The 22784-nt window shown below is 41.2% G+C and overlaps 1 protein-coding gene across 33 annotated transcripts in view; it reads left to right on the forward strand.

Annotated features, from left to right (window-relative positions):
• The window catches only part of PTGR2 (prostaglandin reductase 2), a 40288-nt gene that overhangs the window by 10907 nt on the left and 6597 nt on the right, over nt 1–22784 (forward strand). For 13 of the 33 annotated variants that reach the window (XM_031001739.3, XM_031001740.3, XM_055360898.2 and 10 more), the window contains 7 exons: nt 11224–11415; nt 14206–14376; nt 16298–16507; nt 17265–17386; nt 18498–18585; nt 19685–19724; nt 21355–22704. In XM_031001739.3, the coding sequence (XP_030857599.3) occupies nt 11224–11415; nt 14206–14376; nt 16298–16507; nt 17265–17386; nt 18498–18585; nt 19685–19724; nt 21355–21431 (900 nt within the window). In that variant the 3' untranslated portion in view covers nt 21432–22704. Of the gene's footprint in view, nt 1–11223; nt 11416–14205; nt 14377–16297; nt 16508–17264; nt 17387–18497; nt 18586–19684; nt 19725–21354; nt 22705–22784 lie in introns of those variants that run through there. The other 20 variants (XM_055360889.2, XM_055360891.2, XM_063697991.1 and 17 more) reach the window with 5 other exon arrangements.

A 22784-nucleotide genomic window follows, 5' to 3' on the forward strand; every position in this document is an offset into this window, starting at 1 on the left:
GAGTGAAGGACTGTGGACTTCATTTTATTAATTTTTAACTTTTTTGAAATGAGATCTCTATTGCTGAGGCTGAGTGCAGTGGTGTGAATACAGCTCACTGCAGCCTCGACCTCCTGGGCTCAAGCAGTCCTCCCATCTCAGCTTCCCAACTAGCAGGGACCACAGGTATGCACCACCACGCCTGGCTAATTTTTTTGTTTTTTGTAGAGATGGGGTCTTGCCATGTTGCCCAGGTTGGTCTTGAACTCCTGGACTCAAGCAATACTCTTATCTTGGCCTCCAAAGTGCTGAGATTTCAGGTGTGAGCCACTACGTCTGTCTCCATATACTTAAAAAATTTAACAGTTTTATTATATTCACACACTATACAATTTACTCACTTAAAGAGTACAACTAAATTATTTTTAGTATATTCACGGAATTCTGCAACTGTCATTACAATCAGTTTTACAACATTTTCATCCCCAGAAGAAACCCTGAACCTATGGTATAATTAGCAATCATTCCCCATTTCCCCTCCTCACCCCACCCTCTGCTGTATACAACCAGTAATCTACTTTTTGTTCCTATAGATTTTCCTATTCTGGCCATTTCGTATAAATAAAAGCATACAATATGTTATTCTTTTTTGTTGTTTTTAAGAGACAGAGTCTTGCACTGTTGCCCAGGCTGGAATGCAGTGGGGCAATCATAGCTCACGGCTGCCTTGACCTTCTGGGCTCAGGCAATCCTCTCACCTCAGCTGAGAGCTCTTGAGTAGCTGAGACCATAGGTGTGTGCCACCATGCCCGGCTAATTAAAATTTTTTTAAAAAAACATTTTAAAATTGTTTATGAATCATTGCAAAGAATAAACTGTTATTTATTTATTTATTTAGAGATGAGTTCTGTTTTATCTTTTGTCATTTATACTCTCATACTGTCAGGCTCTCTCTTTTTTTTTTTTTGGCAGACAGTTTCACTCTATCCCCCAGGCTGGAGTGCAGGGGCTCAATCTCAGCTCACTGCAACCTCCACCTCCTGGATTCAAGAGATTCTCATGCCTCAACCTCCCGAGTAGCTGGGATTAACAGGCGTGCACCACCACACCCAGCTAATTTTTGTATTTTTAGTAGAGATGGGGTTTCACCATGTTGGCCAGGCTGGTCTCAAGCTCCTGACCTCAGGTGATCCACCCGCATCAGCCTCTCAACGTGCTAGGATTACAGGTGTGAGCCATCACACCTGGCCGACTCATGTCTAAGAAGGCTTTTCCCCACCCAAGGTCACCTCTTGCTATGAGACAGCCCAAGCTGGTCTTGAATTCCAGGGATCCTCCTGCCTCAGTCTCCTGAGTAGCTGGGATTATAGGTGGGAGCTACTGTGCCTGGCATAATATATGACCTTTTGTGTCTGGCTTCTTTCATTTAGTATGTGTTTACAAGGCTCATCATGTTGTAGTTTATACTTCTTTTTATTGCTGAATAATGTTACATTGTATGGATACAGTATCTTATCTGTTCATCAGATGATGGACATGTGGGTTGTTTACACAACTTGGCTATTAGCAACACTTCTGCTATGAACATTTGTGTATATGTTTTTGTGTGGACTGTGTTTTTGTTTCTCTTGGGTATATACATAAGAGTAAAATTACTAGGTCATACAGTAAGTATATGTTTAACCTTTTGAGGAGCTACCAAACTATTTTCCAAAGTGGCTTTACCATTTTCCAATCCCACCATCAGTGTATGAAGGTTCCAGTTTTCCACATCCTCACTAACACTTGTTATTATCTGTCTTTTTGGTTATAGCCATTCTAGTTGGTGTAAAGTGGTATCTCCTTGTGGTTTTCTTTTGTATTTCCTTATGGCTAATAATGTTGAGCATGTTTTTAATGTGCTTATTGGTCATTTGCATGTCTTTTTTGGAGACATGTCTATTCAGATCTCTTGTGCATTTTAAAAGTTGGATTATCTGTGTTTTTATTACTGAGTTGTAAGAGTTGTTTATATATTCTTGATATAAGCTTCTTGCTGGATGTATGATCTATAAATATTTTCTTCTATGCTGTAGGTTGTCTTTTTATTCTCTTGATAGTATCCATTGAAGCACAAAAGTTTTTAATTTTGATAAAGTCCAATTTATCTCTTTTTTTGTTTGTCACGTATACTTTCAATACTTTCAGACTCATATCTAAGAAGGCTTTGCCTCACTTAAGGTCATGAAGATTTAGTCGTATATTTTCTGCTAAGAGTTTTATAGTTTTGCTCTAACATTTAAGTCAGTAACACATTTTGGGTTAAACTCTGCGTATGTGTATGAGGAAGGGGTCTGTATTAATCAAGATTCTTTAGAGAGACAGAAACACAAACACACACATAGGCATGCACCCACAGACATGCACACACATATATATGAGAGGGGACTTATAAGAGGAATTGGCTCACAAGATTATGGAAGCTGAGAGTTCCCATGATAGGCTGTCTACAAACTGGAGAACCAGAGAAGCTGGTAGCATGGCTCAATCCAAGCTGGAAGGCCCGACAACCAAGGAAGCCGTTGGTATACTTGTCAGTCCCAAGGCCTGAGAGCCCAGGAAGCCATGGGTGCAGTCTCAGAGTACAAAGGCTGAAGAACCTGGAGTTCTTATGTCAGAGGGCAGGAGAAGAAGGGTGTCCTGCTTTGCAGAAGAGAGAGAGAATTTGTCCTTCACCTGCTTTTTTGTTCCATCTGGGCTCCTTGTTGAATGGATGGTGCCCACCCACATTGAGGGCAGATCTTCACCACATAGTCCACAGACTCACATGCTAGTTACCTCTGAAAACACCCTCAAGGACATATCCAGAAACAATGCTTCACAAGCCATCTAGGCATCCCTCTATCCAGTCAAGTTGACACCTAAAATTATCCATCACAGGGCCCAACTCATTCTTTTTTACAATCTCAAACTCCCTGGGCTCAAGTGATTCTCCTGTCTCAGACTCCCAAGTAACTGGGACGATAGGTGCAAGCCACCACACCTGACCTAACTTCATTCTTTTGCAAGTGAATATACAGTCGTGTCAGCGCTTTTTTTTTTTTTTTAAGAGAGACCAGAAATATTTGACCACGAAGGGACATGAACCAGCACTGTTTGTTGAAAAGATAATTCTTGCCTCATTGGTTTGTCTTAGTACTCTTGTTGAAAACCAACTGACCATAAATATGAGGGTTTATTTCTGGACTTTCAACTCTGTTCTATCAATCTGTATATCTGTCATGCTAGTACCTCGCTCTCTTAATTACTGTAGCTTTGTAATAAGTTTTGAAATGAGCAAGTGTGAGTCTTCCAATCTGTTTTTCTTTTTTTTTTTTTGAGATGGAGTCTTGCTCTGTCGCCAGTCTGGAGTGCAGTGGCGCTATCTTGGCTCACTGCAACCTCCACTTCCTGGGTTCAAGTGATTCCCCTGCCTCAGCCGCCTGAGTAGCTGGGACTACAGGCACCCACCACCACACCTGGCTAATATTTTGTATTTTTAGCAGAGACGGGGTTTCACCATATTGGCCAGGTGGGTCTTGAACTCCTGACCTTCAGGTGATCCACCCACCTTGGCCTCCGAAAGTGCTGGGATTACAGGCATGAGCTACTATGCCTGAACAATTTTTTGTATTTTAGTAGAGACAGGGTTTCACCATGTTGGCCAGGATGGTCTTGATCTCCTAACCTCGTGATCCGCCTGCCTCAGCCTCCCAAAGTGCTGTGATTACAGGTGTGAGCCACCCCACCTGGCCTGTTTTTCTTTTTTAAGATTGTTTTGGCTCTTCTGGGTCCCATGAATTTTCATATGAACTTTAGAACCAGCTTGTCAGTTTCTGCACAGAAGATTTTGATAGGGATTTTGATAGGGATTGCTTTGAGTCTGTAGATCAATTTGGGGAGTATTGTCTTCTGTGATGGTTCATTTTATGTGTCCACTTAACTAGGCCATGGGATGTCTAAATAGCTGGTTGAACGTTATTTCTGGGTGTGTCTGCAAGGGTGTTTCTAGAAGAGATTAGCTTTTGGATTGGTGGACTGAATAAAGCAGATGTCCTTCTCTAATGTGGGTGGGCATCATCCAGTCCATTGAGGGCCTAAGGAGAACAAAATGTAGAAGAAGGTTGCTGGGTGCGGTGTCTCACACCTGTAATCCCAGCACTTTGGGAGGCTGAGGCGGGCAAATCACCTGAGGTCAGACGTTCAGGACCAGCCTGGCCAACGTGGTGAAACCCCGTCTCTACTAAGAATACAAAAATTAGCGGGTGTGGTGGCAGGCACCTGTAATCCCAGCTACTCAGGAAGCTGAGGCAAGAGAATTGTTTGAACCCGGGAGGCGGAGATTGCGGTAAGCCAAGATCGCGGCATTGCACTCCAGTCTGTGTGACAGAGCAAGACTCTGTCTCAAAAAAAAAAAAAAAAAAGAAGAAGAAGGTTGAACTAACTCTGACTGCTTAAGCTGGAGCATCATTCTTCTCCTGTCCTCGGAGTTCCTGGTTCTCAGGCCTTCAGATCTGGACTAGAATCTCTACTGTCAGCTTACCTGCTCTCATTCACTGGAACCACACTGCTGGCTTTTCTGAGTCTTCAGCTTGCAGATGGCAGATAATGGGACTTCTCAGCCTCTCTAACTGCATGAGCCAATACCTTATAATAAATCTCTTCATAGATATGTATGTATCCTGTTGGTTCTGTTTCTCTGGAGAATTCTGATGAAAACAATATCCTAATACACTGATCCATGAATGCATGATGTCTTTCTACTTATTTGGGTGTTCATTAATTTCTTTCTGTCTTTAAAAAAAAAAAAGATTTTAGGGGAGGAAAAATGATGGAACAACTAGGATTATAATATAAATTGAATTAATGATCTTCACTTCGAACACTCCCAACTTCAAAGCAAAAACAAAAACCAAAAAACCTCTTTTTCCTCCAGGGAAGTAAATATTTTGTCTACTTACTCATTTCATGCTAGAAAGCACAGTCTTGAGAATTTTGCCTCTACCAGGTCCTGTGGATCCCACCTCCTAAATACCTCTCAATTCAGTCCATGTCTTAGTAATTCCAGGGAAGTCTACCTAGTCTGAATCACCATTGTTTCTTTCCTAATGGGGTAGGTACCCTTGCATACACACTTTGCCCCTTTAAGCCATTTTTCACACTGCAGCCAGAGTGCCAGAGTGATTCTTTTTATAACAGCAACTAATTGTGTCACCTTGCTTAAAGTGGTTTAATGGCTTCCCATTAGTTTTGGAATTGAGACCAATCAGCCTTGACATGGTCTAAGAAGCTACATAACCTGGGCTAGGCGCGGTGGCTCACGCTTGTAATCCCAGCACTTTGGGAGGCCGAGGTGGGTGGATAACCTGAGGTCAGGAGTTTGACACCAGCCTGGCCAACATAGTGAAACCCCGTCTCTACTAAAAATACAAAAAAATTAGCCAGGCGTGGTGGCACATGCCCGTAGTCCCAGCTACTTGGGAGGCTGAGGCAGGAAAATCACTTGAGCCCAGGAGGCCGAGGTTGCAGTGAGCCGAGATCACGCCACTGCACTCCAGCCTGGGCAACAGAGCAAGACTCTGTCTCAAAAAAAAAAAGAAGCTACATAACCTGACTCCTTTACCTGTCCAGGCTCAGAGAAGCCTGCCAATTACCCTCACACTGTTGCCTCAGTGGATGTCTGTCTTTTGTAACACATCAGTGCCCCCTTCTGCTTAATCTTTGTATGAATCATGTTTTTAATTTAGTGTATTTGTATTTTAGGATGTTTTGACATCTTAGGGGGCTTGTGAATCCTAGAGTAACTGTCCCTGGTGGGATTTGCTTATTTTTAGAGATAACGACTTGCATCAAACCAACCAATCCAAAGCCCATATCCCTAAACTCCTCCTCTATCTAACTCACACTCCCCTGCCTTAAATTACCTCAGGGCCAGATGCTGCACAACTTAAGAACCACCCCTGTATATCAGAGCCCTCTGACATTATTAAAGCTGTCATGTAATATACTCAAGGTTACCTACCCTGCCTTGCCCGTTCTTTCCTGTGGAAACCAAAGATACTTCTTCCTTAAAAAAAAAAAAAGAAGACTCTGGGCCATGCTCTTCCTTGCTCCTTTGCCCTCTTGACCAACTCTTGTGCTTCCCCATGTGACCCTTCTTGGCATATTGTGCCCTCCCCTCTTGGCAACTGTAAGAAATTCTTCTTTCAAGGCAGTTGTCTTCATATCTATCATTTTACCATACCTGGTTAAAACAGAGTCCCAGGTACATATTAAAGCAAGCCTTCATACATGTTGGCCCTCTATCTAAAAGCCTCTTCCCACTCCTTTCCCTTTACCTGGTAATCCCTGTTATTCCCTAGATGCCTGCTTTAAAGAGATTTCCTTTGGTAAATCACCCTGAACCCTCAGACTAGTCCAGACCTCTCTTTGATATTTTCCTCTTGACATTCAGCATTTATCCCAATTGAAAGTAATAATTACATTTGTGTAGTTATTAGATTATCTGTCTTCCTTAGTAAAAAGTAAGCTTATGGGCGGGGTGCCATGGCTCATACTTATAATCCCAGCACATTGGGAGGCTGAAGCAGGAGGATCACTTGACCCCAGGAGTTTGAAACCATCCTGGGCAACACAGAAAGATGCCATCAATACCAAAAAAAGGAAATTAGGTGAGTGTTAAGGTGCACCAGCCACTCTGGAGGCTGAGGTGGGAGGATCACTTGAGCCCGGGAGGTCGAAGCTGTAGTGAGCTGTGATCATGCCACTGCACTCCAGCCTGGGCAACAGAGTGAGACCGTGCCTCAAAAAAAAAAAAAAAAGTTTATGAAAACAAAGTTCGTATTTATCACTGTATCTCCAGTGACTAGCATAATGTTTATTAAATGTTAATTGCATAAAGGAAGGAAGAAAAATCACTTTGGGATACTTTCACTAGACATTCTCTACGCATCATTCCTTTAAAAAAAATAATCAGGCTGGGCGAGGTGGCTCATGCTGGTAATCCCAGCATTTTGGGAGGCTGAGGCGGGCGGATCACTTGAGGTCAGGAGTTTGAGACCAACCTGGCCAACATGGTGAAACACCGTCTCTACGAAAACTACAAAAATTAGCGAGGCGTGGTGGCATGTGCCTGTTATCTCAGCTACTCAGGACGCTGAGGCAGGAGAATCGCTTGAGCCGGGGAGGCGGAGGTTGCATTGAGCTGAGATTGTGCCATTCCACTGCCTGAGTGACAGAGAGAGACTCCGTCTCAGAGAAAAAAAAAGAATCAGGTGGGCATGGTGGCTTGGGCCTATAATTCCAGCTACTTGGGAGACTTGAGGTGGGAGGATGGCTTGAAGCAATGAGTTCAAGTCCAGCTTGGGCAGCAAAGCAAGACCCCAACTCTAAAAAATAGAAAAATCTTAAGCAACCTTTTTTTTTGGAGATAGAGTCTTGCTCTGTGCAGTGGCACAATCTCGGCTCACTGCCACCTCTGCCTCCCTGGTTCAAGTGATTCTCCTGCCTCAGCCTTCTGAGTAGCTGGGATTACAGGCGTGCGCCACCATGCCCAGCTAATTTTTGTATTTTTAGTAGAGACAGGGTTTTGCCACGTTGGCCAGGCTGGTCTTAAACTCCTGACCTCAGGTGATCTGCCCGCCTTGGCCTCCCGGAGTGCTGGGATTACAGACATGAGCCACCACACCAGACCTCTTAAGCAGCTTTAAAAGGGAAAAGGGAGTCTAACAAACATTAAATAATTGAGATTTTATATCATTCCAAATTCACAACTAAAATTAATCATTATGTGTACACAGTATTTTACATGATTATCCTTAATGTGCATATACAACTTGGCTTTCATATTCTTTTTATTCTTTTTAAAATTTTTATTTTCATTTGATAGAGAGGAGTGTCTTACTATGTTGGCCAGTCTGGTCTCAAAGTCCTGGCCTCAAGCGATCCTCCTGCCTCAGCCTCCCAAAGTGGTGGGTTTATAGATGTGCTTTCATATTCTTTAAGTGACTTTATATGGAAAAACTAGTTCAAATATTATTATTTTAGTGGTTAATAACATTCTGTTCTGTTGACATCATTTGTTTAGCTATAGGGAATTACTTGTGTGATATCGTGATTTATAATAGGAAATATTTGGTCTTCTTGCTCTTTGCTGGCACACAATTCCTAAAGCCCTTGGAATCTCCAAGGTGTCTTTTTGTATTCTAATGAGGTGACAAGTGGTTGGGAGCTCCTGGATAGCCTCAGGATGGGGGCTGGTTACCAAGGCAACCAACCATATGATCAGAGGGTTGGAACTTTTATTCCTACCACCTTACCTCCAGGTAGGGGACAGCAGGTGAAGGTTGAGTTTATCACCAATGGCCAGTGGTTTAATCAATCATGTCTATATAATGACGCCTTCATCAAAACCCAAAAGGACCTGGTTGAGGAGTTTCCAAATAGCTGAACACATGGTGATTCCTGTAGGGTGGTGCACCTGGAGAGGGTGTGGAAACTCCACGCCTTTTCCCATATAACTTACCCCATGCATCTCTTCTATTTGGCTGTTCATCTTTTTTTTTTTTTTTTAATTTTTGTTCTTTTTTTGTCTTTTTAAAAAAATTTTATTATTTTTATTTGGCTATTCATCTATATCCTTTGTAATATCCTTTATAATAAACAGTAAATGTAAGTAAAGTATTTCTCTGACTTCTGTGAGGTGCTCTAGCAAATTAAACCAAAGGAGAGGGTAGAGTGGGGACCCTGATTTATAGCCAGTTTGTCAGAAGCACAGACCATAACCTAGGGCTTGAGATTGGCATCTGAAGTAGGTGCAGTCTTGTGGGACTGAGCCTTTAATCTGTGGGACCTGACATTATATCCAGGTAGACAGTGTCACAGTTGAATGGAATGGAATTAGGGGACACCCAGTTGATGTCCTCTGCAGAATTGCTTGGTTGGTGTATGGGGAAATACCCCTCCACATCTGTTTTTAGAAGTGTTGAGTGGTGAGTGAAAGGAGGAAAAAGTAGATTTTTTTCCTATATCTCAGAGAGCTTATTTCCATTTTTCCTGCTAGCTGTGTTTAAGTGCGCTTGGTCTGGCCAGTGTCTATGGCTGCACTTGCTTTTAAGGAATACGTGGGAGGTGGCACACAAGCAGAAGCAAATGTATTCTTACAGAAGCTTCTGCATCAGTTCTCTGTTTCGTCTTTTACCCGTTTTACCTGGGTACACCGAACCACATGGGACCCCTTAATCAGGTGTCCTTCCATGTTTTCCATTTCCTGGTCCGTGCTGTGGTCCTCTACATTTTGGATTTCATGATAGAGGCAAGAGTGAGCCACAGAGGAAGAGAGCCTTGACTGCTACCAAGAGAAGTTGTTAGCCTTCCTCTTGAGATAGGGTGCGGTCCCATTGTGACACTCTGTCTTTGAGGGGTGAAGAGAGCACTTATCTGAGGTTAGGGGGCATGAAATAGGGAGCGTACTTGGTCTGAAGTTGGGATGAGCAACTGTATAAAAATTACTTCACTTCTTTTTGGGTTATTTCCACTGGGGAGACAGAATTGCTAGCCCAAAAGAAATCAAGTTTTATGGTGTATATGTTGCTAGTTTGTTTTCCATAAAAAATAGTTTTATAATATCAGCAACATGTGAGTGTAACCTAATTGGCCACAATCCTTTGAAACCATCAAAACACTATTTTGTATTATTTTTTGCTAGTATAATGTGTATAATATTACTTCAATTTCCTTAAGTAATTCTTTTAAATTTTTAGCTTTATTCACTAGCATACATTTCATGCATTTAAATGTACAATTTAGTGAATTTTGGAATACTCACAGAGCTTTGCAACTGTCACCTCAGTTTTTTAATTTTTTATTTAAAAACAAATTTATTGACAAATAAAAATTGTTGCCAGGCATGGTGGCTCACGCCTGTAATCCCAGCACTTTGGGAGGCCAAGGCCAGCAGATCAACGAGGTCAGGAGTTCGAGACCAGCCTGGCCAATATGGCAAAACTCCGTCTCTACTAAAAATACAAAAATTAGCCGGGCTTGTGGTGCGTGCCTGTAGTGCCAGCTATGCGGGAGGCTGAGGCAGAAGAATTGCTTGAACCCAGGAAGTGGAGGTTGCACTGAGCCCAGATCATACCACTACACTCCAGCCTGGGTGACAGAGACTCCATCTCAAAAAAAAAAAAATTTTTTTTATGGTGTACAACGTGATGTTTTGAAATGTTTACAGGCCAGGCGTGGTGGCTCATGCCAGTAATCCCAGCACTTTGAGAGGCTGCGGGCGGTACACCTGAGGTTGGGAGTTCGAGACCAGCCTGACCAACATGGAGAAACCACATCTCTACTAAAAATACAAAAGTAGCCAGGCATGGTGGCACATGCCTCTAATCCCAGCTACTCGGGAGGCTGAGGCAGGAGAATCGCTTGAACCCAGGAGGCAGAGGTTGCAGTGAGCCTAGATCGCATCATTGTACTCCAGCCTGGGCAAAGAGAGCGAAACTCCATGTCAAAAAAAAAGAAAAAGAAAAAAGAAATATGTTTATATTGTGCAGTGGCTATATCATGCTAACATGCTAATTAACATGGATTATATCACATACTTATTGTTTGTGGTGAGAACATTTAGAATCTACCCTCATGGCAAGTTTCTTTTTTTCTTTTCTTTTCTTTTTTTTTTTTTGAGATGGAGTTTCGCTCTTGTTGCCCAGGCTGGATGGAGTACAGTGGTGCAATCTTGGCTCACTGCAGCCTCCACCTCCCGAGTTCAAGTGATTCTCCTGCCTCAGCCTCCTGAGTAGCTGGGATTACAGGCACCCGCCATCATGCCTGGCTAATTTTTGTATTTTTGTAGAGATGGGGTTTCACTATGTTGGCCAGGCTGGTCTTGAACTCCTGACCTCAAGTGATCTGCCCGCCTCAGCCTCCCAAAGTGCTAGGATTATAGGCCTGAGCCACCGTTCCCAGCCAGTGACAATTTTCAAGTATACAATACATTGTTAGCCACTGTTCCCAGCCAGTGGCAATTTTCAAGTATATAATACATTGTTATTAACTATAGTCACTATGTTGTTTCAGGTCTTATGTTTAAGTCTTGAATGTATTTTGAGTTGATTTTTGTGTATTGTATGCAATATATTACTCATTATATACTTTTAGTCATTGGGTAAATTAGTAGAGTGGTTTGACATTATTGGATAAAATTATCTTAATGTTTTCTTTTTTCAGCGTTGTAGAATGAATGAAGACACTGGCACTGATTATATAACACCTTGGCAGCTATCTCAAGTCGTTGATGGTGGAGGTGTTGGAATTATAGAAGAAAGCAAACACACAAATTTGACTAAAGGCGATTTTGTGACTTCTTTCTATTGGCCCTGGCAAACCAAGGTTATTCTGGATGGAAATAGCCTTGAAAAGGTGATATATATATGAACGTATCTGATTTTTTTTCCCCGTATAATTCTTACTTTGTGCATTTGATATTCAGTTGTGTTTGTAATCAGGGAAAAATAAAAGCATATATTTTCTTTTAGCTAGCTGCCAAAATGTGGAAAGCCTTTGTTCCTTTTCTACTGTTAGCTGTGTAGGGAAGTTTAAATTGTCCTTCTGAAGGTTTGATAATTGAGCCTGCTAAAATAAACTGACAATAAACAGATTAACAGGAGAAAAACCATTTTAATTCATGTATGTGCACTGGAGCCTCACAGAGGAATAGGAGACTCAAAGGAGGGACCAGATGGTTGAAGGTTTTTTTTGTTTGTTTCTTTGCTTGTTTGTTTGTTTTAGAGATGGGTTGTCACTGTGTTGCCCCGGCTGGTCTCAAACTCCTAGGCTCAAGCAATCATCCCACCTCAGCCTCCCAAAGTGCTGAGATTACAGGTGTGAGCTTGAAGTTTTTATAGCTAAAGGAATGGGGCTTGAGGCTTTTGGGGGAAATGGCAACAAAAAGGGAAAGGGGAGGAATTGCATGGTAAACAAAGGTTATCTTATTGTAAATAAAGTCTCTCAGGTAATAAAAGTTGTTTCAGAGCAGCTGCCAAAAGAATAGGTAATAGCCTGACTGGGTCTGCTAATGACTTTATTTATTTAGAGACGGCGTCTCACTCTGTCACCCAGGCTGGAGTGATCTTGGCTCACTGCAACCTTTGCCTCCTGGGTTCAAGTGATCTTCCCACCTCAGTCTCCCAAGTAGCTGGGATTACAGGTGTGCACCTCCACGCCCAGCTAATTTTTTGTATTTTTAGTAGAGGTGGGGTTTTGCCATGTTGGCCAGGCTGTTCTCAAACTCCTGACCTCAAGTGATCTGTCTGCCTTGGTCTCCCAAAGTGCTGGGATTACAGGCGTGAGTCACTGCACCCAGCCATTTTTATTAAACTTTTTGTAGAAACAAGAGTCTCACCATGTTGCCCAGGCTGGTCTTGAACTCCTGGCCTCAACCGATCCTCCCGCCTCAGCCCCACAAAGTGCTGGGATTATAGGTGTGAACCACTGTGCCCAGCCTTAATGGTACATTTTAAGCATTAGTAATGAGAACTGTTGGAGTTTGAGTTGATTTTTTTTTTTTTCAAGACAGAGTCTTGCTCTGTTGCCCAGGCTGGAGCGCAGTGGCGCGATCTCGGCTCACTTCAACCTCTGCCACCCGGGTTCAAGCGATTCTCCTGCCTCAGCCACCTGGGTAGATGGGATTACAGGCGCCTACCACCATGGCTGGCTAATTTTTGTATTTTTAGTAGAGATGGGATTTCAGCATCTTGGCCAGGGTGATGTTGAACGCCTGACCTCATGATCCACCCGCCTTGGCCTCCCAAAGTGCTGGGATTACAGGCGTGAGCCACTGTACCCGGCCTGAGTTGATATTTATAGGTACATGTTTATGTTGGAATTGCTCAGAGACTTAAAGATCTTCCAATGTTGCCAGGTATTTTTCTGTTAAGCATTTCCTTTTTTTTTTTTTTTTTCATACTCAGGGCATTAACAAGAAAGAATATTTTGTCTCTTACATGGGAATTTTTTTAAAAGTTTCTTTCTTTTTTTTTTTTGAGATGGAGTCTTGCTTTGTCGCCCAGGCTGGAGTGCAGTGGCACAATCTTGGCTCACTGCAACCTCCACCTCCCAGGTTCAAACAATTCTCTGCCTCAGCCTCCTGAGTAGCTGGGTTTTGGGCACCCACCACCACACCTGGCTAATTTTTTGTATTTTTAGTAGAGACGGGGTTTCACCATTTTGGCCAGGCTGGTCTTGAACTCCTGACCACATGATCCACCCACCTCAGCCTCCTTAAGTAGTGGGATTACAGGCGTGAGCCACCGCACCTGGCCTTAAAGTTTCTTTAATATAAAGAGAAGTAATATTGTTTTTTACTCTTTACAAATAAAGTATAGAATTTTAGCAAGACTGATGAATGGTTTACTCTTCTATAAACCATATTGGGTTATTTATTATACTGATGGACTGCCATAACAGAATACTACAGGCTGGGTGGTTTAAACAACAGAAATTTATTTTCTCACAGTTCTGGAAGCTAGAAGTCCAAGATCAGAGTTCTGGAAAATTTGGTTTCTGGTGAGGCCCCTCCTCCTGGATTGCAGATGGCCACCTTCTTGCTGTGTCCTCAGGCAGTCTTTCCTCTGTGGGTGTGCAGAGAGATAGATCTTGTTTCTTCTTCTTCTAAGGACATAAGTCCTTTTTTTTTTTTTTTTTTTTTTTGAGATGAAGTCTAACTCTGTCGCCCAGGCTGGAGTGCAGTGGCATGAGCTCAGCTCACTGCAACCTCCTGGGTTCAAGCGATTCTCCTGCCTCAGCCTCCTGAGTAGCTGGGATTACAGGCGCATGCCACCATGCCTTGCTAATTTTTTGTATTTTTAGTAGAGATGGGGTTTCGCCATGTTGGCTAGGCTGGTCTCGAACTCCTGGTCTCAGGTGATCCACCTGCCTCGGTCTCCCAAAGTGCTGGGATTACAGATGTGAGCCACTGTGCCTGGCCTGGACACAAGTCTTGTTGGACTAGGACCCCACCTTTATGTCCTCATTCAATCCTAAATGTCTCCTTTAAGTCCCTATCTCCAAATAAAGTCACACTGGGGCTTAGGGCTTTACTATATAAATGTTGTGGGGACACAATTCAGTCCATAACACGTTGTCTCTACTTTGTTGTCTCAAAACAGGAATTCCTAGTATTATTTTTAAAGGGTATATATTTTATTTTAGGTAGACCCACAACTTGTGGATGGACACCTTTCATATTTTCTTGGAGCTATAGGTATGCCTGGTTTGACTTCCTTGATTGGGATACAGGAAAAAGGTCATATAACTGCTGGATCTAATAAGACAATGGTTGTCAGTGGGGCCGCAGGTGCCTGTGGATCTGTGGCTGGGCAGGTAAACTTTCTGAGAATTATTTGATTTTCTGATTATTTGACGATTGTTATAACTCATAATTGAAATTCTGGATATATGTATACCATTAAAAATATAAAATTGGATAAATTTTTTTTTTCTTTTCTGAGACAGAGTCTCCAGGCTGGAGTGCAGTGGCGCAATCTTGGCTCACTGCAACCTCCGCCTCCTGGTTCAAGAGATTCTCATGCCTTAGCCTCTAGAGTAGCTGGGACTACAGGTGTGTCCCACCACACCTGGCTAATTTTTGTATTTTTAGTAGAGATGGGGTTTTGCCATGTTGGCCAGGCTGTTCTCGAACTCCTGGCCTCAAGAGATCCACCTGCTTCAGCCTCCCAAAGTTCTGGGATTATAGGTGTGAGCTACCACGCCCAGCCAAAATTGAATAAATTTATAATGACTTTCACACGTTTCTTGTAGAAATGTTTTTTTTTTTTTTACCTACTTAGACTCTCTTACTAACAGTATGAAAAATGTAGATTTTAGTGTCTTATTCTCTGTTAACCAAAAGGAGATATAGTAAATGCTAAAGCTTTGCTTTCATTATTATAAGGAAGAGAATGATAGAGAAGCTGTTTGGAATTGCATGAATTAAAAGTCAAACTCACATTTTAAATTAATATCCTCAAATAAGAAACCACTTATTGAATTCTAGAAGTGTAAACATTTTGATAGAATTTTATGAAGTCGGCCTGGCACAGTGGCTCATGCCTGCAATCCCAGTGCTTTGGGAGGCCAACTTGGCAGGATTACTTGAGGAAAGGAGCTCAAGACCAGCCTGGGCAACATAGTAAGACTCTTCAGTAAATAAATTAGCCCAGCGTGGTGGCACGCCTGTTGTCCTAACTACTTGAGAGGCTGAGGCAGGAAGAGTACTTCAGCCCAGGAGTTCGAAGTTACAGTGAGCTATGATTGCACCACTGTACTCCAGCCTGGGTGACAGACCCTGTTTCTTTAAAAAAACAAAAAAAGAATCTTATAAAAGTACATCCTTTTATAAATAATAGCCTTTATAGGTTGAAACCGTTGAAAACAAACCTTGTGTCCGAGCTGTGATTTTAGTTCGCCACAAGCTTGAAAAATAATGAGTTGCACGTGATGTTTTGGGTCTGATTATTTATTCCTTTTATGAAATCAGATTTAATTTGCGAAATTTTATTTTTTTAAATTATTATTCTTTGATTTTATATTTTTCAATGAGTGAAAGCCAAAAATTGTGAGATTTTAACATTTAAACTACCTATGGTCCCCAACTTATGATGGTTCTACTTTACAATGATGCAAAAGCCCTATGCATTCAGTGGAAGCCATACTTTGAATTTTGAATTTTGGTCTTTTCCCAGGCTAGCGATATCAGTATGACACTCTCTCGAGATGCTGGGCAGCAGAAACAAACTATAGCTCCTGGTCAGCCACCGTATGTGGCTGAACAACTCCGTGAATCATGCCCAGCTGGAGTGGATGTTTATTTTGACAGTGACCATAAGGGTAAACAACTGGTACTCTACGGTGTGCTGTGTTGCCAGATGATTTTGCCCAGCCATAAGTGTTCTGAGCATGTTTTAGGTAGGCTAGGCTAAGCTATGATGTTCAGTAGGTTAGGTATATTAAATGCATTTTTTGCTTAGGATATTTTCAACTAATGATGGTTTTATTGGGACATATCCCTATCATAAGTTGAGGAACATAAGTCTACCTTTGTTCAATTTTAATAATTTTTTTTAGGATGACATTGTCTGCCCTCAGTTCTTTTAGTTTCAAATTACTTTTCATTAAAAGCAGCGTAATCTAACCTTAATTGTAATGAACACTGTCATATACCTGTAATATCTTGTATACTTCTACATTTTTACATTTAAATGTGACAATATAAAGCCATTTAATCTTCAAATTTCCCCCCTAGATTGGCCATTTCTTAGGTTGTTCCAGAGTGGTGGGAATTTGTGGAACACATGAGAAATGCATCCTCTTGACCTCAGAACTGGGCTTTGATGCTGCAATTAATTATAAAAAAGACAATGTGGCAGAACAGCTCCGTGAATCATGCCCAGCTGGAGTGGATGTTTATTTTGACAATGTTGGTGGTAACATCAGTGATACAGTGATAAGTCAGGTTGTTTGCTGATTTCTATAACAAATTTGAATACTGCACTTTATATGTTGTGATATCTTTTTACCTAATACTGAGAAAAAAATTTATAAAATTGGAGGGATTATTGTGACTTAATGTGATGATCAGTATTGTATTTAAGTGTTACAAAAGAGCTTGCTGATACCTACTTCCATTTACTTGCAGATTTGTACTATGAACTTCAATTTCAGTTATTTGCTACCAATATTATATTTTTCACTTTTGGTTTATTTTTGTGAAAAATTACAGTTGCATTGTTGAAATGCTGAAGCTCTGACCCCCAACTCACCACTGACCAACTCACAGCTATGACCCCAGACCTTGCGTAGAGAATGGGTTTCATAGGCTGCATGTATTTATGCATATTTACTAACAATATTATAAAATATCAACATGAGGTATTAACACTACATAGTCCTTTGCTGCATCTAAAATTATTTGCAGTTGAGATTATTAAATTATTTAAATCCAAAAAAATACAGTTCTACCACTAATAAGTAGCAACAACAACTAATATAATTCTTTTGCTGATTACCAACCATTTATTTGCCTGTGTTCCTTTGGAATGTAATTATTTGTAGCTAGTTAAAATTCTTAAATACCTCTAACAGGTAAATTAAAAAAAAAATCGAACTAGTTGACAAAAAGGATTAAATAGTCAAGGAGGCTTCCATTATGGCAGCCATAAAATCAGTAAACATAGGAAAGGGATATTTTATCATTATTTTTCTCTGTGCAGATGAATGAGAACAGCCACATCATCCTGTGTGGTCAAATTTCTCAGTACAACAAAGATGTGCCTTATCCTCCCCCGCTATCCCCTGCTATAGAGGCAATCCAGAAAGAAAGAAACATCACAAGGTGTGTTATTCCTCTTTGCCCTTATTACCAGGTTCATGGGGTTTTAAATATCATAGATGTGTATGAAATCTATTGTTCTTCATAGACACTTTTTCTTTATTAAATAAAACTTTAGGTCGGGCATAGTGGCTTATGCCTGTAATCCTAGCACTTTGGGATGCCGAGACGGGTGGATTGCTTGAGGCCAGGAGTTCAAAACTAGCTTGGCCAACATGGTGAAACCCCTTCTCTACTAAAAATACAAAAAATTAGCCGGGTGTAGTGGTGGGCGCCTGTAATCCCAGCTACTTGGGAGGCTGAGGCAGGAGAATCACTTGAACCTGGGAGGTGGAGGTTGCAGTGAGCCAAAATCATGCCACTGCACTCCATCCAGCCTGGGCAATGAAAACGAAACTCCATCTCAAAAAAACAAAAAAAAAAAAAACCAAAAAAAAAACCTTTAAAATACACATTTTTTAAGCTGGTTCAATATTTAGGTTCTGGCTAAATAGCTACCTGAAAACTGATAGTTATTGGCTTTGACTGGCCTGGGTTAGGTCACATGAGGGTCGAGAAAGGATGTTACCCACAAAGGAAAAATTCACGGTGCTATTAACAAATGGGGTTGTAGATACTGGGCAGACAAAAATTATTATTATTTGAGATGGAGTCTCGCTCAGCCGCCCAGGCTGGAGTACAGTGGCGCGATCTCAGCTCACTAAAACCACCGTCTCCCAGGTTCAAGCGATTCTCCTGTTTCAGTCTCCCGAGTAGCTGGGACTACAGGCGCTCACTACCATACCCGGCTAATTTTTTTGTATTTTTAGTAGAGATGGGGGTTTCACCGTGTTGGCCAGGCTGGTCTTGAACTCCTGACCTCAGGTGATCATCCCACCTCCGCCTCCCAAAGTGTTAGGATTACAGGCGTGAGCCACTGCGCCCGGCAGCAAAAATTATTAATAGAAGTCTACATTTACACCTGTAACTATGCATAAAACTATCTGATCAGACTCAATGTGTTATGTCCTAATATTTTAAGGATTAACAGATATTAGAATTCTGGAATGGTTTGATCTTGGAATACCACTCCCGTTATATTCTCTGATCATTATCCTTTTCTTCCTCACTGCAGGGAAAGATTTCTGGTATTAAATTATAAAGACAAATTTGAGCCTGGCATTCTACAGCTGAGTCAGTGGTTTAAAGAAGGAAAGCTAAAGGTAGAACTTCTATTCTTTATCAATATAATTCTTCCTGCTACTTGATATAATTTTGCATTATTTAAATGTACTATAGCAAACATACTAGTTTCATTATAAAAATTCCTACAAAAGAAAAGTATGCTGAATATTATAAATTAACTCTACCTCCCGGGTGAGTATAACCTCCTGATTAACAAACCCTTGCTTGTTATTCCCTTTATCTAAAATTTTTTAGCTTTACTTTCCATAGATTATATTACAAAATCATTAGGTTTTCCCCCAAATGTAAAATTGTTATGTTTATTAATTTAACAAATATTTATGGGATGCTACTATGTGTTAGAAGCTGTGCTTTCTCAAAAATAATGTGAGCACCTCCTGATGCTTATACCACCATACTTCTTCCCTGTCCTCCCTGGACATTCTAATCTATGTCTTAGTTGTTGATTGAAAATCAGGAGTTATTAATCTGGGCTTCAGACATACTGGCCTAGGCTATTCTTTTTTTTTTTTTTTTTTTTGAGACAGAGTCTCACTTTGTCACCCAGGCTGTAGTGCAGTGGCGCAATCTCGGCTTACTGCAACCTCCGCCTCCTGGGTTCAAGCGATTCTTCTGCTTAGCCTCCCGAGTAGCTGGGATTACAGGCACATGCCATTCGCTCAGCTAATTTTTGTATTTTTAGTAGAGATGGGGTTTCACCATGTTGGCCAGGCTGGTCTCAAACTCCTGACCTCAAGTGTTCTGCCCATCCAGCCTCCCAAAGTGCTGGGATTACAGTTGTGAACCAGTGCACCCGGACTGGCCTAGGCTATTCTTGAAACCTGCAAATGATAGGCAAAGTTGTACCTTTGTGTGCTTCTGTACTTTTCTTTTTCTGTTTTAGAGTGTATAGCTTGTGATCTGTTACTAATTGAAGAGATTAAACAACGGGAAAATAGGATATTACTTTAAAAAATCAATTGATAGGAAGCTTTTCTGGGCTACCTACATGAAATAAAGAATATCTATTTTTAGACAAAGTGCTAAATAGTATTGCTGCCTTTTGTAAGTATGGAAACTATCATATAGAAACACTGAAGTTTAAAGACTATTAAATCTAACTATTTTGATTTACAGATTAAAGAGACGGTAATAAATGGGTTGGAAAACATGGGAGGTAAGATGAATGTAGACTTATTATGTACACATGCTCAGCACACAAAGATAAGGTCTCTTTATTTTTATTTATTTATTTTTGAGACGGAGTCTTGCTCTGTTGCCCAGGCTGGAGTGTAGTGGCATGATCTCAGCTCACTGCAAGTTCCGCCTTCCAGGCTCACGCCATTCTTCTGCCTCAGCCTCCCAAGTAGCTGGAACTACAGGTGCCTGTCACCACGCCTGGCTAATTTTTTGTATTTTTAGTAGAGACGGGGTTTCACTGTCTTAGCCAGGATGGTATCGATCTCCTGACCTCGTGATCTGCCCACCTCGGCCTCCCAAAGTGCTGGGATTACAAGTGTGAGCCACCACGCCTGGCCCTTTTTTTTTTTTTTTTGAGACGGAGTCTTGCTCTGTCTCCCAGGCTGGAGTGCAGTGGCATGATCTTGGCTCACTGCAACCTCCACCTCCCGAGATCAAGCAATTCTCCTGCCTCAGTCTACCAAGTAGCTGGGACTACAGGCGTGCACTGGTATGCCTGGCTAATTTTTGTATTTTTAGTAGAGACAGGGTTTCAACATATTGGCCAGGCTGGTCTTGAACTCCTGAATTCAAGTGATTTGCCTGCCTCGGCCTCTCAAAGTGCTGGGATTACAGGCGTGAGCCACTGCACAGGCCAAAGTCTTTTATCTTTTAATGCTAGCTCTCTGGCCTCCCCTTCCCTGCCCTTCCCTCCCCTCACCTCCCTTTTTTTTTTTTTTTTTTTTTAAAAGAGATGATCTTGCTCTGTTGCCCAGGCTGGAGTGCAGTGGCATGATCATAGCTAACTGTAACTTATGAACCCATGGGCTCAAGCAATCCTCTCACCAGAGTAGCTGGGACTACAATTACCTGCCACTATGCCCAGCCTTTTTTTTTTTTTAATTTTCCATAGAAACAGGGTCTCACTATATTGTCCAGGCAACTCCTGGCCTCAAATGATCCTTCTGCCTCAGCCTCCCAAAGTGCAGGAATTTACAGGTGTGAGTGCCTAGCCCTTTTTTTAATTTTTGAGACAGGGCCATGCTCTGTCACCCGGGCTGGAGTGCAGTGGTGCGGTCATGGCTCACTGCAGCCTCTACCTCCCAGGTTCAGGGGATGCTCCCACCTTAGCCCCCTGAGTAGCTAGGACTACAGGCACACACCACCACTCCCAGCTGATTTTTGTATTTTTAGTAGAGATGGGGTTTCACCATGTTGGTCAGGCTGGTCTTAAACTCCTGACTTCAAGTGATCCACCCACCTTGGCCTCCTAAAGTGCTGGGATTACAGTCGTGAGGCCCCATGCCCGGCCTTCACTCACATTTTATTCCCATATTTTTTTTGCCTCTAGTCTTCAGATACTGTAAACAATGAACATTGATGTGCATACCAGTTAGATACCAATTAAATCTTTCCAGTAGGGGCAAAACATTTTTTTAAGATGTTAATTGGGTTAGTTTGTGTATAACTTTTTACTTGAGATTTCTTTTCATGACCATTTTCTTCTACGCTTAATATTCAAAATCATTGAAAAAGTTATTTAACATAATTTTATATGTTGTACCTTTTGGAAACAAGTATGATAGTGACATTTATCTTTTCAGATAACCTACTTTCTCTTTTTCCAGCTGCATTCCAGTCCATGATGACAGGAGGTAACATTGGAAAGCAGATAGTTTGCATTTCAGAAGAAATCTCTTTGTAATTGCTGTAAATGTCATCAAGGCAATCATAGATTTCTTTTCCATTTTGCATATTTTCAAAGATATGTTAAAAAATCCTTATACATAGCTCTTGATTTAAATGTGATCATAGGTGTTATTTTTAATTGCATAGGGGATTTGATACAATCATTAATGGATCATACACAATAGGTTTTTAAAAATTAATAACTTTTAGTAATTACTTTTATTAATTTAAAATAGAACGCTTGAGAGGCACTTTGTAAAGATTTGTTAAACTGGAAACGTTTTACATGATCTGATACAACCATTAATGAATCATACACAATAGGTTTTTAAAAATTAATAACTTTTATTAATTTAAAATAGAATGCTTAAAATAAAATAGAGTGCTTGAGAGGCACTTAGTAAAGATTTGTTGAATTGGAAATGTTTTACATGATTCTTAAACTGAAACTTGGTGTAAAAATAGAATTGAGATGGCCTTTTTTTCACATTGTAGACTGAAAAGAGACTTAATGGTATGATGTGTACATAGGTACTGGGGGCAGGATTGGGGGTTTCGGAGCTTGTGTAACAGTTTTTAGGATAGGAGACTAGCGGTTTTGGGTTGGGATTAGTATGGGAAGATAAATAACTTAGGTTGGTTAAGTTGACAAGATTTACTCCAGAGGATCATCTCTTTGTATTTGCCAAATAATTTACTGTATAGCCTAAAAACTCCATATATATTGAGAAAAGCATATGTTTATTTTAGGTTGGCAGGCACATACTGTCAAGTTGTAAAGATTGAGAGGGCAAACAGATGTAAACATCACTTGTAGGTGATTAAAAAGATTGACAGCCGGGCCTGATGTCTCAAGCCTGTAATCCTAGCACTTTGGGAGGCAGAGGCGGGCAGATCACTTGAGGTCAGGAGTTCGAGACCAGCCTGGCCAACACGGTGAAACCCCATCTCTCTAAAAATACAAAAATTAGCTGGGCGTGATGGCACACGCCTGTAATCCCAGCTACTCAGGAGGCTGAGGCTGGAGAATCATTTGAACCTGGGAGGGGGAGGTTGCCGTGAGCTGAGCTTGCACCATTGCACTCCAGCCTGGGCGACAAGAGTGAAATTCCATCTCAAAAAACAAAAACAGATTGACAACAAAGACAGTTTCAGAAAATGACAGGACTGGGCAAATTAACAAATGTTTGTAAACATGAATGTTCAGGAACTACTGATGTACCTCAAAAGTTTGTTTTATTGTACTCAACCCTCGCAGAACAGTAAAACTGAAGATTATTGTTTCTGAATGTTTTGGCTTATGATTGTCTACACACTGCCAATATACTTTTGTATGCAACATTTGTAATAAGTAGATTCAAACTGTGTT

Source organism: Gorilla gorilla, chromosome 15 (assembly GCF_029281585.2).
Source record: "Gorilla gorilla gorilla isolate KB3781 chromosome 15, NHGRI_mGorGor1-v2.1_pri, whole genome shotgun sequence".
Taxonomy (NCBI): Eukaryota; Metazoa; Chordata; class Mammalia; order Primates; family Hominidae; genus Gorilla; species Gorilla gorilla.